General features: G+C 42.5%; 1 protein-coding gene across 1 annotated transcript in view; it reads right to left on the bottom strand.

The window, feature by feature from the left end:
• DERA (deoxyribose-phosphate aldolase) overlaps positions 1 to 1,914 on the bottom strand; it is a 116,011-nt gene extending 114,097 nt beyond the window's left edge. Inside the window, exon 1 of the mRNA XM_055571140.1 lies at positions 1,623 to 1,914. Coding sequence (XP_055427115.1) covers positions 1,623 to 1,899 — 277 coding nt within the window. The 5' untranslated portion in view covers positions 1,900 to 1,914. The remainder of the gene's footprint in view (positions 1 to 1,622) is intronic.
• Positions 1,915 to 14,932: the final 13,018 nt, after the last annotated feature.

The raw sequence follows: 14,932 nt of genomic DNA, 5'->3' as shown, positions 1-14,932 counted from the left end.
TTAAAATATAACCTACTAAAGGGCAGTGAGTAAAGGTGACTCAATGTGGTGAGGAAATCACCTGCCTTCATAAAGACAAGCTTCTACCATTCGACAAGGGTTCTGGACCATCTCATGAAATCCAAGCTGTTTAATGAGAACAACCACTTAAAGAGGAAAAAAAAAAAAAAAAGTACCTACATGTATTATATAAATTTTTAGCTAATTTTCACAAAATTGGCCCCTAAAAATAGAATTCTCCTTATATTATTGTATACTTAGTTGGCATATTGTGAGTACTATTATATACTATTTGTGAGTACCTAGTAAACTATTATATACCTTATACTTACTATATATCTGGTGTATAATCGTTTACTAGGTACTCACAAATACTATGTGTGCGTGTGTTAGTCACTTAGTCGTTTCTGACTCTTTGCAACCCCATGGACTGTAGCCCACCAGGTTCCTCTGTCCAAGGAATTCTCCAGGCAAGAATACTGGGGTGGGTCACCATTTCCTTCTCCACACAAATAGTATATAATAGTAAGTATATGGTATATAGTAGTTTACTAGGTGCTCACAATGTATCAGTTAACACCCTCTCATTTAATCTCCAAAGCACTTTATGAGACAAGTGCTACTATTATAACCATTTAACAGATTAAGAAATTTAAGCAGAGTAAGTTATTTGCCCAAAGTCACACAGCTAAAGTGAAGATTCAGAATACAGATAAGCAAGCTATCATACTTAAACTAAGATCCCTAACCTTTGGCTCCATCATGGTTTTGCTATGTCTGAATTACAAATTTTTCACATTCAGGAAAATCAAAACTAGGTTTTCTTGCCAGAAATATTTGATAATATCAATGAAATGAAATAAATGGCAAAATAATCCAAGCATTTTTAGAAATCATTGTACCTATAAAATCATACAATTTCCATTAAGTTATATAATCCAAGGACGGACTATATAGTGCCAGGTGGCGCTAGTGGTAAAGAATCCGCCTCACAATGCAAGAAAATTTAAGAGATGCAGGTTCAATCCCTGGGTCGGGAAGATCCCCCGGAGGAGGAAATAGCAACCCACTCCAGTACTCTTGTCTGGAGAATCCCATGGACACAGGAGCCTACAATCAGCAGTGTCACGGAGTCGGACACGACTGAAGTGACTTAGCATACAGCACATAGTCCAGAGACCTGACAACTTTTTCAACAGTAAGACCACTCTGGACCTAGAGCTGTGCCAACAATAACCCATGGAAAGCCAGCATTAAATAGCGCAAGGTAATTCTGTTAATACGGAACGAAGGTTTTCATCTGGTTTGTTTGCGGGTCTTGGGGTTTTTTGATTACTGCTGTTGTTCTTTGCAACCAGATGAACGAATGAGCTGAAAGATCAAAGTCGAATCCCTTCCGATTACTTTCTCCGATTATAAATATAAGGCTCGTGAGTCAAGACTTGCAGGGTCCACGTGCCCAAGGGTTGAATCTCCTGGGTTGCTGCCCCCACGCCTGCGCCACCCGACCGGTCTAGCACTCGCCTCCGAAACCCCTGGCCAGGGCACCAGGCGCCGCAAGGCTGGAGGAAGCAAGGGATCGAGAGCAATGGAGAGGAGAGGGAGCGATTGCGGGCCCTTACCGAGCTCCGTGCCCTGCTGGTGCGCCGACATGTCGAAGAGGCCGCAGCACAGCTGGCTCAGGGAGCCCGTCTCTGTACGGCCCTTCCTCCTTCCTCCAGCTCCTGCTTCGCCCCACCCCTGCTTCGCCACGCCACGCCCCTCTTCCGCCAGGCCACGCCCATCTGAGGGCGGAACCACTGAACACCCCCGGATGCCTGGAACGTGACTCCCTTGACTGAAGAGAAAATCGCACCGCCTAGCCTCCTCGGTCCTCTCCGCCAGGCACGGAACTCCCATACTAACTCCCGCAAATCAGGCTGCGAGAACTCGTCGCCAAATACTTCAGTTACCGACTGCACTGAACAAAAAGCATTTTGAAACTTTTCCCTGATTACAAAACAAGACAGGAGAAGCTCTTCCCAGTTACCGTTAACAGAGCTCTGCGGCCGCACACCTGAAAGGGCATCGGTGGTCCCCGAACTTTTTAAGGGCCACCAAACTGCACGCCAGAGTCCCCCAAGTCCTGTGACTTCTAACCTAGGCTTCCTGAAAAGAAGCAGCTCTGTGGCCTGAGAAACAGGGGGCTTAGGAATGGGTCTCAGCTTTGCTCTGAAAGCGGTTAAGTGAGACACTGGCCATAACTGCCTTTTTAAGCTTCGTTTTCCTCATCTGTAAGAAAGCACCTTGACAACATCTTGGAGCTCTAAAACTCTATTCTGTGAAATTTTTTAGCCTTTTTTTGACCTGGAGGTTTAAGTTAACTGGAGTAACTCAGCACAGACTATTGACGAACTCCGTACTCACCATCAGAGATAGCTTCACTCTGATGTAAAAGGGAAAACTTAGTTACAGTTTGTTTACCATGAGCCAGTTACTAGGCCAGGTACTTTCAGAGAAATGATAGCAATGGAGTCTCAGAACAATCCTGCCAAGCATGTACTATATTCTCCATTGTTGTACATAGAGACATCAAAGTTATGAACAGAGAGATCCTGGCGTAGTGGAAACTGCATGTGTGCTCAGTCCTGTCCGACTCTTTCCAACCTCATGTATTGTAGCCAACCAGGCTCCTCTGTCCATGGAATTTTCCAAGCAATAATATTGGAGTGGGTTGCCATTTCCTTTTCCAGGGAATCTTCCCCACCCACGTCTCTTGCGTTGCCTGCATTGGCAGGCAGATTCTTTACCAGCTGAGCCACCCGGCAAGACCAGTGGAAAGTGAGCAAACTTCAAATGGGTCCAATTCCTTAATACAGCAGTAATTCCATCTAATGACTAGCTGATTCTAAGAATGTTCAGATCAGATCAGATCAGTCGCTCAGTCGTGTCCGACTCTTTGTGACCCCAGGAATCACAGCACACCAGGACTCTCTGTCCATCACCAACTCCCGGAGTTCACTCAGACTCACGTCCATCGAGTAAGTGATGCCATCCAGCCATCTCATCCTCTGTCGTCCCCTTCTCCTCTTGCCCCCAATCCCTCCCAGCATCAGAGTCTTTTCCAATGAGTCAACTCTTCGCATGAGGTGGCCAAAGTACTGGAGTTTCAGCTTTAGCGTCATTCCCTCCAAAGAAATCCCAGGGCTGATCTCCTTCAGAATGGACTGGTTGGATCTCCTTGCAGTCCAAGGGACTCTCAAGAGTCTTCTCCAACACCACAGTTCAAAAGCATCAATTCTTCAGCTCTCAGCCTTCTTCACAGTCCAACTCTCACATCCATACATGACCACAGAAAAAACCATAGCCTTGACTAGATGGACCTTTGTTGGCAAAGTAATGTCTTTGCTTTTGAATATGCTATCTAGGTTGGTCATAACTTTCCTTCCAAGGAGTAAGCGTCTTTTAATTTCATGGCTGCACTCACCATCTGCAGTGAGTTTGGAGCCCAGAAAAACAAAGTCTGACACTGTTTCCATTGTTTCCCCATCTATTTGCCATGAAGTGATAGGACCGGATGCCATGATCTTAGTTTTCTGAATGTTGAGCTTTAAGCCAACTTTTTCACTCTCCTCTTTCACTTTCATCAAGAGGCTTTTGAGTTCCTCTTCACTTTCTGCCATAAGGGGTGGTGTCATCTGCATATCTGAGGTTATTGACATTTCTCCCAGCAATCTTGATTCCAGCTTGTGTTTCTTCCAGTCCAGCGTTTCTCATGATGTACTCTGCATAGAAGTTAAATAAGCAGGGTGACAATACACAGCCTTGACGTACTCCTTTTCCTATTTGGAACCAGTGTGTTGTTCCATGTCCAGTTCTAAGTGTTGCTTCCTGACATGCATACAAATTTCTCAAGAGGCAGATCAGGTGGTCTGGTATTCCCATCTCTTTCAGAATTTTCCAGTTTATTGTGATCCACACCGTCAAAAGCTTTGGCATAGTCAATAAAGCAGAAATAGATGCTTTTCTGGAACTCTCTTGCTTTTTCCATGATCCAGCAGATGTTGGCAATTTGATCTCTGGTTCCTCTGCCTTTTCTAAAACCAGCTTGAACATCAGGAAGTTCACGGTTCACATATTGCTGAAGCCTGGCTTGTAGTATTTTGAGCATTACTTTACTAGCGTGTGAGATGAATGCAATTGTGCGGTAGTTTGAGCATTCTTTGGCATTGCCTTTCTTTGGGATTGGAATGAAAACTGACCTTTTCCAGTCCTGTGGCCACTGCTGAGTTTTAAACACAGATGATCAAAACAGATTTGACTTGCAAAGTTGTATGTGTGTAAAGCAGTAATACAATACACATTATAGCATATAGTAGGGGCTCAACAAGTGGAAGCTGCTAATGTTATTGTCAGCTTCATGCAGTAACTATAGGTTTCATAGGAAAAGTAATTCCAGTTTTTCCCTCTACATGGAACTGCCTCTCATCCTTGTCAGCCCAAAGCCATTGCTGAACATTTTGGATGTGTCTACATCCCATTCAGACATAAAAGAGCATTTTTAAAATTTTCTATTTATTTCATTTTTTGGTTGGCGTAGATCTGTATTATTGTCACCCTGCTTATTTAACTTATATGCAGAGTACATCATGAGAAACGCTGGGCTGGATGAAGCACAAGCTGGAATCAAGATTGCCCGGAGAAATATCAATAACCTCAGATACACAGATGACACCACCCTTATGGCAGAAAGTGAAGAAGAACTAAAGAGCCTCTTGATTAAAGTGAAAGAGGCTTTCTTTTTTAAGCCAAGAAGTTGGCTTAAAGCTCAAAATTCAGAAAACAAAGATCACGGCAGCCAGTCCCATCACTTCATGTCAAATAAATGGGGAAACAGTGGAAGACTTTATTGTGGGGGGCTCCCAATCACTGCAGATGGTGACTGTAGCCATGAAATTAAAAGACGCTTACTCCTTGGAAGGAAAGTTATGACCAATCTAGACAGCTTGTTAAAAAGCAGAGACATTACTTTGCCAACAAAGATCCATCTAGTCAAGGCTATGGTTTTTCCAGTAGTCATGTATGGATGTGGGTTGGACTGCGAAGAAAGCTGAGCGCCAAAGAATTGATGGTTTTGAAGTATGGTGCTGGAGAAGACTCTTGAGAGTCCCTTGGACTGCAAGGAGATCCAACCAGTCTATCCTAAGGGAGATCAGTTCAGAGTGTTCATTGGAAAGACTGATGTTGAAGCTGAAAGTCCAATACTTTGGCCACCTGATGCGAAGAGCTGACTCATTTGAAAAGACCCTGATGCTGGGAAAGATTGAGGGCAGGAGGAGAAGGGGACGACAGAGGATGAGATGGTTGGATGGCATCACCGACTCAATGGACATGGGTTTGGGTAAACTCCAGGAGTTGGTGATGGACAGGAAGGCCAGGCGTGCTGCAGTCCATGGGGTCACAAAGAGTCGGACACGACTGAGCGACTGAACTGAACTGAACTGAGGTCTTCATTGCTGTGCATGGACTTTCTCTAGTTGTAGCAAGCAGGAGCTACTCTTCTTTCTGATATGCACACTTCTCATTGCACTGGCTTCTCTTGTTGCAGAGCACAGGCACGAGGCACGCAGGCTTCAGTAGCTGCAGCACACAGCCTTCAGTATTTCTGGTGCATGGGCTTAGCTGTTCCATGGCCTATGGGATCTTCCCTGACCAGGGAGCAAACCCATGTCTCCTACACTGGCAGGCAGATTCTTAACCACTAGACCACCAGGTAAGTCCTGTATAATAGTATTTTACCTATTTTTATCTTCACCTTGAAAGCCCGGAGCTGGCCTAGCACTCAAAGCTAGACCACTGCGTTCCCCAGTAGAATATAATACAGTTTTACAGAACACCAACATCAGCCAAGGCCACTGGACCCATGATAAATTAACAAAAACAATATCACTTGTAATCATCAGTTCAGTGCAGTCGCACAGTTGTGTCCTACTCTTTGGGACCCCATGGACTGCAGCACGCTAGGCTTCCCTGTCCATCATCAACTCCCGAAGTTTACTCAAACTTATGTCCATTGAGTCATTGGTGCCATCCAACCATCTCATCCTCTGTTGTCCCCTTCTTCTCCTGCCTTCAATCTTTCCCAGCATTAGGGTCTTTTCAAATGAGTTGGTTCTTCACATCAGGTGGCCAAAGTATTGGAGTTTCAGCTTCAGCATCTGTCCTGCCAATGAATATTCAGGACTGATTTCCTTTAGAATGGACTGGTAGGATCTCCTTGCAGTCCAAGGGACTTTCAAGGTCTTCTCCAACACCACAGTTCAGAAGCATCAATTCTTCGGCACACAGCTTTCTTTATAGTCCAACTCTCACATCTACACATGACTACTGGTAAAACCATAACTTTGACTAGACGGACCTTTGTCAGTGAAGTAATGTCTCTGCTTTTTAATATGCCATCTAGGTTGGTCATAGCTTTTCTTTCAAGGAGCAAGCGTCTTTTAATTTCATGGCTGCAGTCACCATCTGCAGTGATTTTGGAACCCCCAAAAATAGTCTGTCACTGTTTCCATTGTTTCCCCATCTATTTCCCATGAAGTGATGGGACCGGATGCCATGATTTTAGTTTTCTGAATGTAGCATTTTAAGCCAACTTTTTCACTCTCCTCTTTCACTTTCATCAAGAGGCTCTTTAGTTCTTTGTTTTCTGCCATAAGGTTGGTGTCATCTGGTATCTGAGGTTATTGATATTTCTCCCAGCAATCTTGATACGTTTGTGCTTCATGCAGCCTGGCATTTTGCATGATGTACTCTGCATATACGTTAAATAAGTTAAATAAGGGCAGGGAAACCTAGGGTGCTGCAGTCCATGGGGTCGCAAAGAGTCGGACATGACTGAGCAACTGAACTGAACTGAACCTGGAATTAATCTATACAGTTTGACTGTATCTTAAATTGGCAGCATTCAGAGATAGTGGGGATACAATGCAAAAAGTGAGATTTTTAAAAATTGTGTATTTATTTATTTTTGGCTATTTTGGGTTTTCACGGCTACATGGGCTTTTCTCTAGTTGCAGAGAGTGGGGGCTACTCTGTAGCTGCCATGCATGGGTTTCTCATTGCACTGACTTCTCTTGTTGTGCAGCACGGGCTCTAGGACGCACAGGCTTGAGCTGATGCGGCAAGCGGGCTCAGTAGTTTCCGCTCTCACATTTAGTTGCTGAGGCATGTGGGATCTTCCCAGATCAGGGATCGAACCCATGTCTTCTGCATTGGCAGGTGGATTCTTTACCACTGGGCCAGCAGGGAAGTGCAGGGTTTGTTTTTTTCTCTAATGAGGAAATGTTGCTAAATTTCACTCTGTGGATTTCAGTTCTACATTTTTTGCCTTCTGAAACTGATGAGGTATCCATCCTAAGGTAAGGCCTCTCAGATCCGTGGGCCACCACTGCTATGTTGGACTCTCCCAAAAGATTTTTCCTAAAGCAGATTCTAGGCTTCACCACAGCCTTACTGAATCATAATCTCTAGGACCGTGAAATCTGTATTTTTTTAAAAAGTTCTTCAGATGATGTTTACGCAAGCAAAGTGCAAAGAATCACTGGCCTAGAGGCAGAGAGTAAACCATGCATGCTAATCTGGAGCTCTGGCCCAAACTGTCTTTTACAAGGGTAAAACTGTCTTTATTGTATTCTTTTAACCCATGCAAATTTTGCATGCCATTCCTTTTTGTGGCTATGGGAATATATTTTTTTTTGTTTGCTACCCCAGGTCTCTGTTGCTGAGTGCAAACTTTCTCTAATTGCAGCAAGTGGGTGGGGCTCCTCTCTAGTTGCAGTGCGTGGGCTTCTTATCGCAGTGGCTTCTTTCATTCCCAAACATGGAATCTAGAGCACAGGCCCAGTAGTTGTGGTGCATAGGTTTAGCTGCCCCGAGGTGCGTGGGGTCTTTCGGGACCAAGAATCAAACCCATGTCCTTTGCATTGATAGGCAAACTCCAATTATTGGACCACCAGGGAAATCCATGTTATGCTTTTAATAAAAATTTCGAGTTGTCAGATAAATTACTTTTCTCCCAGCTCTCCCACTTCTGACTCCTTCAATTAAAATTAAAGCTCTAAGAATATGTTCTGTTTACCTTGAAACCTTTAGAACCTACCTGACCTGGGAGATAGGAGTAATCCAAATGTTAAGGGTCAAAGGGCATGAATTAGTTGTGTTTGCTTAGTCACACATGTAGGCCTAGTAGAATATTTGTTAGATGAATGATTATTTATTACGGTTTGTGCTACTTTCTTATACTGCCCACTGTTTTAACAAGTCCAATATTCAACTGCAGTCTCCATGACTTCTTAGAGCAGTCATTCACTCATTCCTAAGGTAAAAATTCACTTAGACTGTGGATTGTCAATAGTATTTCTAAATCAGATGGGGGAAACTAGAAACAGGGAGGGTTGGGAAAGAGTATGAATATTAGAACTGAAATATTTCAGAACTGTAGAGTGACTTCTAGAGCTTCTAATTCCTACTTCATGGTGAAATAAGAAGAAATTCCCAGGTGGTCCACTGGTTAGGACTCTGTACTATCACTGCTGAGGGCCAAGGTTCAATCCTTGGTCAGAAAACTAAGATCCCACAAGCAGTGTGGCATGGCCTAAAATAAAAAAAGAATTATATTGTCTTTTTTATGAAGCTAAATTTATTCAGTTTAAGGAATAGCCCTTTATTCTGAGACTCTGCCCTTCACTACCAACTAGGATTTCAAAATGTCTTTTCTTTCATGAAGATTATGGTGGTAGGTGATGTTTTAATACTCACTTGGCAAAATTAGAAGCAGACCATTTTATCTTCTCATTGACATCCACTCCCCATCTTTTTCATCTATTTTTCCAACAAATCCCAAAGTTAGGAGGGATCACTGATAGAATAAATACATAATATTGGGGCTTCCCAGGTGGCACAGTGGTAAAGAATCCTGCTACCAGTGCAGGAGACACAGGTTTGATCCTTGGGTCAGGAAAATCCCCTGGAGGAAATGGCAACTCATTCCAGTATTCTTGGCTGGAAAATCCCATGGACAGAGGAGTCTGTTCTCTGTAGCCTGTCCAGGGCTAGTCCACGGGGTCACAGAGTCAGACACCACTGAGAAACTGAGCATGTACCCACTAGGTTATATTAAGTGCTTCCTACGAGTTAAGCCCTCTCCATCAATTATTTGATCTCTTCCCCCCTAGGTAAATCTATGTGTGAAAACTGTCATCTCCTTTTATAGATAAAGAAACTGAGGATCAAAGAGATTAGTCTATAATTGATAGAAGATGATTCAAACCCAGACAGTATAACTCACAGAAACATACTTACTGTTCCTATTTCTCTGAAGCCAAACTCATTAGACAAGTCATTTAACCTCTGAAATGAAGTTTCCCATATGCATAATGGAGATATTACCTATCTCATGGGTTTATTGGAGAAATTAAACAGCAACAATATTTTAAAACTTAAGTGGAAAATCTAACATAAGGCACTTTAAATAAATACTGTTTCCACACACATCTGTGAACTTAAACCAGTTGTTTCCACTTGACCAAGTTCCATTCTCTCATTAATTACATCAAGTGGTTCAGCCTATAAAGTACTGTTACTGTCCTTTAGCTGGCATTTAGATGCATACTTTGGCCTTGTTTACTCAAGTAGATTTGTTAGATGTCTCATTTGTTTCTTCAGGAACTCTATTGATTTTAAACTCACACTTGTCTAGGTGATACTATGTCACACTGGCAATTGTGCACTCTTATAGCTCAGCAAAGCTAGGCCTATCTGAGAATGTTTGTGTTCCAGCAATTCTTTTCCTTCAGGAATCTCCCCTAGGGTTCAGTAACATATAGTAATCCAACAGAATCACTGTCTGAAAATATTCAGGTGTGGAACATAAGGGTCCTAATAAAGAAATATTTTCCCTTGGTCTGCATTTTCAATTCACCATCTTATTGTTGCTCTGTCCTGAAAAGTTACATCCATTTGCCTCCACCTTGGTCTCAAAGAGGAACAGGCAGCTAAGTTAATAATTCCACTGAATTTGAACTATTAAAAAATGTAATCTGTAAATTATTTTGTAGCCATTAAAATGAATGTGTTGCAACTACCCTGGCAGTCCAGTGGGTAAGACTCTGAGTTTCCAGTGCAACGGGCTCAGGTTCCAGCCCTGGTCAGAGAACTAAGATAACACATACTGTGTGGCCAAAAAAAAAAAAAAAAATGTGTTTAACTTTATTGACTGACATGAAATATTCTTGAGAATTGACTGTACTCAATCCTGGTCTCTTAGGAAAAAACCTCTAAATGACACTAAAACTGAGAAGCAATGATATATAGGATAAATTATTAAAAATTAGGCAGGATTTGAGCTATAATGTGATTAGGATGTGGAGAGAAAGCTGCAGAGGAAGAATGGAATGGGAAGCAGAGTGGAGATGGGGAGACTTATCAAATGAGCTGAAATCCTTGTAGGTGATTGAATCTCAGGTCAGCTGAAGCTATACGTGAACTCACTGGAGAGAGGCATGTGCCTGCCATATCTGACTTTCAGTGGATAGAAAGGTCTGCTCCATGGGGGACAGGTGAAAAATCGTCTCCCTGGTCTGGTGCGATTTGATGCTTGTTTAGGGACTTATTTCAACATCTTCGAGAGCACTTTCAACATACCAGCCACCTTTCTAAGCAAAGCAGAATTGGTGAAGACAAAAAAAAAAGACAAGATTATTTCAGATAGCAGAAAGATCAAATAGGACAAAATAGCAAGTGAAGAGGACTTGACACCTGAATCACAAGAAAGGGCCAGCCATGCAAATATTTAAGTAAGAGTGGCCCAAGTAGCAGAAATAGCAAGCAAGCCAAGTCAAAGGCCTTGTGAGGGACTTTCCTGGTGGTCTGGTAGTTAAGACTTCGCCTTCCAATGCAGGGCGTGCAGGTTCAATTCGTGATTGGGGAGCGAAGATTCCACATGCCTTGTGGTCAAAAAATCAAAACATAAAGCAGAAGGAATATTGTAACATATCTGATAAAGACTTTAAAAATGATCCAACATCAAAAACAAAAATCTTGAAAAAAAGGGGGGGGGGGCAGTGTTGAGAAATGAAGCCACTATGGCTAAAGCAAGTACAAACAAGGGAAAAAATGAAGTCACAGATGGCAGTGGTCAGAAAATAGTAAAAATATGGTATAAGAGGACGATACTATGGATTTAAACAAGACAGTCACGCAGCCTCTTCAAATCCTCAAGTAATTAGCTTTCCTGTGTAGAGGAAGGGTAGGATGAGGGCAAGGTGAGGGAGTAGGGATAAAAGGGGAACAGTCAGGCACTAAAACAGTCCACATGGGAATAGCCTGGCCTAGGGTGGTAACAGTGGAGATGAGGCAAGTAGACTCACAAGAACCCACAGGACTTACACGGAGACTAACAGACTCATCCTTCTTTACGTCTTTCAGCTTGAAGAAGTAGGCAGTGCCCATGAGTGGAATGGGTAACAGGTTGAGGGGAAATAGGTTTGGTTGAGAAATTAAGATTTGTTTTCCACAGGTAAACCTGAGATACTTACTAACGTGGAGCAGCAACTGTGACATTAAATTCTGACGCTCAGGGCCGCAGGCAGGATATAGAATTTGAAAGATTTCGGAAGAGACTGAATCCTACATTTTCTCTTTGGAGACCAGAGCTAGAAAGTACAGACCAGACCTGAGGTCAAGCATAAGAGAAGGAGCTGGCAGATTACAGAAGCAGTCAAAAAGATGTAAGGAAAATCACAAGTGTGATAGAAGTTTCACAAAGTCAAAAAAAAAAAAAAAAAAAAACCTTCAAAAACAAGTAAGACAACTGAATGTTGCTAAAGGTTTAGTTATGGGGGCTTCCCAGGTGGCTCAGCGGTAAAGAATCTGCCTGCCAATGCAGGAGATGCGGGATCAATCCCTGGGTCGGGAGGATCCCCTGGAGAAGGAAATGGCAACCCATTCCAGTATTCTTGCCTGGGAAATCCCATGGCCAGAGGAGCCTGGAAGGCTACAGCCCATAAGATCAACAAAGAGTCTGACATGACTGAGCGACTAAATAGCAGCAGCAAAGCTTTCATTAAGATCAAAACAGAAAGGAACCACTGAGTTAGAAACACGCAGGACACTGGCGGCTTTGACAGATACAATTTTAAAATACAAACTTGAACTTTTTGCTAAAATAAGTTCTACTACAGGGTTCTACCATAATAAAGTGTGGTAAGCAGAGTAATGGCCCACTAAAGATGTCCATATCCTAACCTCTGAAACTTTCTGTTTCTTACATGCCAAAAGGGACTTTGCAGCTGGGATTAAGAATCTTGAACTGACATGGGCCCAGTGTAATCACAAATGTCTTTGCCATGAAAGAGGGCTGCAGGAGACTCAGAGATTTGAAGATGCTGCGTTGTTGGCTTTGACGATGGAGGAAGGGACCATGAACCAAGCAATGCCGGGGTCCTCTGGAAGCTGGAAAAAGCAAGCAAAGATTCTCTCCTACCAGAAGGAACACAGTTCTGCCAACATCTGCCAACATCAGCTCAGTGAGACTCATTTCAACCTTCTGATGGCCTCGACCATCAGGTGAGTTTGTGTTGTTTCAAGCCACAAACCCGTGATGTTTGTTACAGCAGCAATAGAAAACCAAGACACAAAGGATACCGAACACTGGCTGTTCCCACAGCCTGCCAGGTGGCTTGTATACTTAGCATGTACAAGGCCACCAAGAAAAACAAGGGTACCCCTCAGAGCTAGTCAAGTCCCTAAAAACATATCCTCTGTTGTTAAAACAAAAGTAGCTAATGATCAACTCTATTAATCTGGCAAAAGCTAAAACCTACAATGACTCAACTGGATGATCAGAATCTAATAACCTAAGAACTTGACAGTTTATACAATCAACCAGAGATCTGACCAACATGAACACTGTAATTACACAAGTATAAGCTATGGTATGAGAGTTCCAAGGCCCGAAATTCAACTTACAACTTTTTTTAACTGGAGGATATTGGCTTTACAATGTTGTGTTGGTTTCTGCCGTACAACATTAATCAGTCACAAGTATACATATATCCCCTCCCTCCCACCTTCCCACTCCACTCCTCTAGGTCATCAGAGCACCGACATGAGAGCTGAGCTCCCAGAACTATACAGTAACTTCCTGCTAGCTATCTACTTTACATATGGTAATGCACATTTCCATGCTACTCTGTCAGTTCATCCCACCCTCTCATTCCCCTAAAGCATCTGCAAATTTGTTCTCTGTCTGGTCTCTATTCTTGCCCTACAAATAGGTTCATCAGTACCATTTTTCTAGATTCCATATATATGCATTAATATATGATGTTTTTCTTACTTCACTTTGTATATAACAGGCTCTAGAGTCATCCACTTCACTAGCAATGACTCAAATTCATTCCTTCTTATGGCTGAGTAATATTCCATTGAATGTATGTACAGCTTTTTCCTGATCTATTCATCTGTTGATGGACACCTAGGCTGCTTCCATGCTTAAACTTTTAGAGATTTCAAGCTATCTGCCACCCAGGGATGGTATAAAGGGCCTTCAGACCTTTAGGAAACCTGCTGCTGCTAAGTCGCTTCAGTCGTGTCCGACTGTGCGACCCCAGAGACGGCAGCCCACCAGGCTCCCCCGTCCCTGGGATTCTCCAGGTAAGAACATTGGAGTGGGTTGCCATTTCCAGAAGAAATTCTCTTTGGTCATGAACTTCACAAATTACCAGTCAATTTCAAAATTCCAATCTGGTGCATATAAAGCTCAGCTTTATTTACAGTAAGTCAAAGTATGATTAGAATCTGTGGTACACTGAGAATACTGCTGCTGCAAAGGATCAGGCATATGGCAAGCTGACAAGAAAATACACCCTCCCCCTACCTCCCACACCCAGGCTACCCTGTGTGGACCATCAGTTGACTTTCCGTAACACACCTCTCTCGAACCTCTAAGGCAGTCACAGCCTACTGTGCTTTCTTCCAGTTACCAGAAATCCTCAAAGACTTATTTTGGGGTTGGTTATTTCTTTTAAGGAAAGTTATCAAGGATCATTCACAAGATAAACAAGGAGAGAAAAAGCAATTTGGCAGATATTATTCATTTGTCAGAAGTATTTCCAAACAAGTTCAGTAGTCCTCCCATATTATTAAAAAATAAATGTATCACAAATCTAAACTCAGTTGATCCATTTTATAAGAAGGTTGGTAAAAGGGCTTTTGGACTGTCACCTGAACTTAAAATGGTAGTGAAACAAACAATGCAGGACTACAATTATCCCCCATTTTTATAAAATCTCTTCTACCTGTATATATACACGCAAAGGTATACTAATGTGCAGTGATCAGTTTTAACAGATTTTAGGGGTTAGTGGGATTTTGCGTGATTTTTCTGCTATCTTTCTGCTAATTCTTAACTCTTTTTTTCTTATAATAAGTACCTATCATTTAAATAAGTCTTTTTTTTTTTTTCTGAAAGTTTTCTTAAAAGGCAGTTCAAGCATTTCTGTCCAATCTAGCAGGGAGAAAGGTATATAAAACTCAACCAAAGTACATGAAGACTTCAAAAATTCAGTGCAAGTAACTGAATTTCAAAATCAGGAAACAATTTCTGTTCACTACAGATTCTTTACCTGGGTGGTCTCTTGATATGATACAGAAAAACTTTCTGGCCATTTCCATTTATAAAACTACAATCTATGGGGACTTCCCCAGGGGTCCAGTGGCTAAGACTCCACACTCCCAATGCAGGGGGCCTGGGTTCAATCCCTGGTCAGGAAACTAGACCCCACGTGCTGCAACTAGGAGCCTGCATTTGCAACTGAAAAAATGATCCCAAGTGCCACAGCCAAGACCTGGCACAGCCAAAACACCCCAACTACTCAAATCTATCAATTTCCCC

The sequence above is a fragment of the Bubalus kerabau genome, chromosome 1 (assembly GCF_029407905.1).
Source record: "Bubalus kerabau isolate K-KA32 ecotype Philippines breed swamp buffalo chromosome 1, PCC_UOA_SB_1v2, whole genome shotgun sequence".
NCBI classification, from domain to species: Eukaryota; Metazoa; Chordata; class Mammalia; order Artiodactyla; family Bovidae; genus Bubalus; species Bubalus kerabau.
This window is presented reverse-complemented; position numbering and strand designations above follow the sequence as displayed.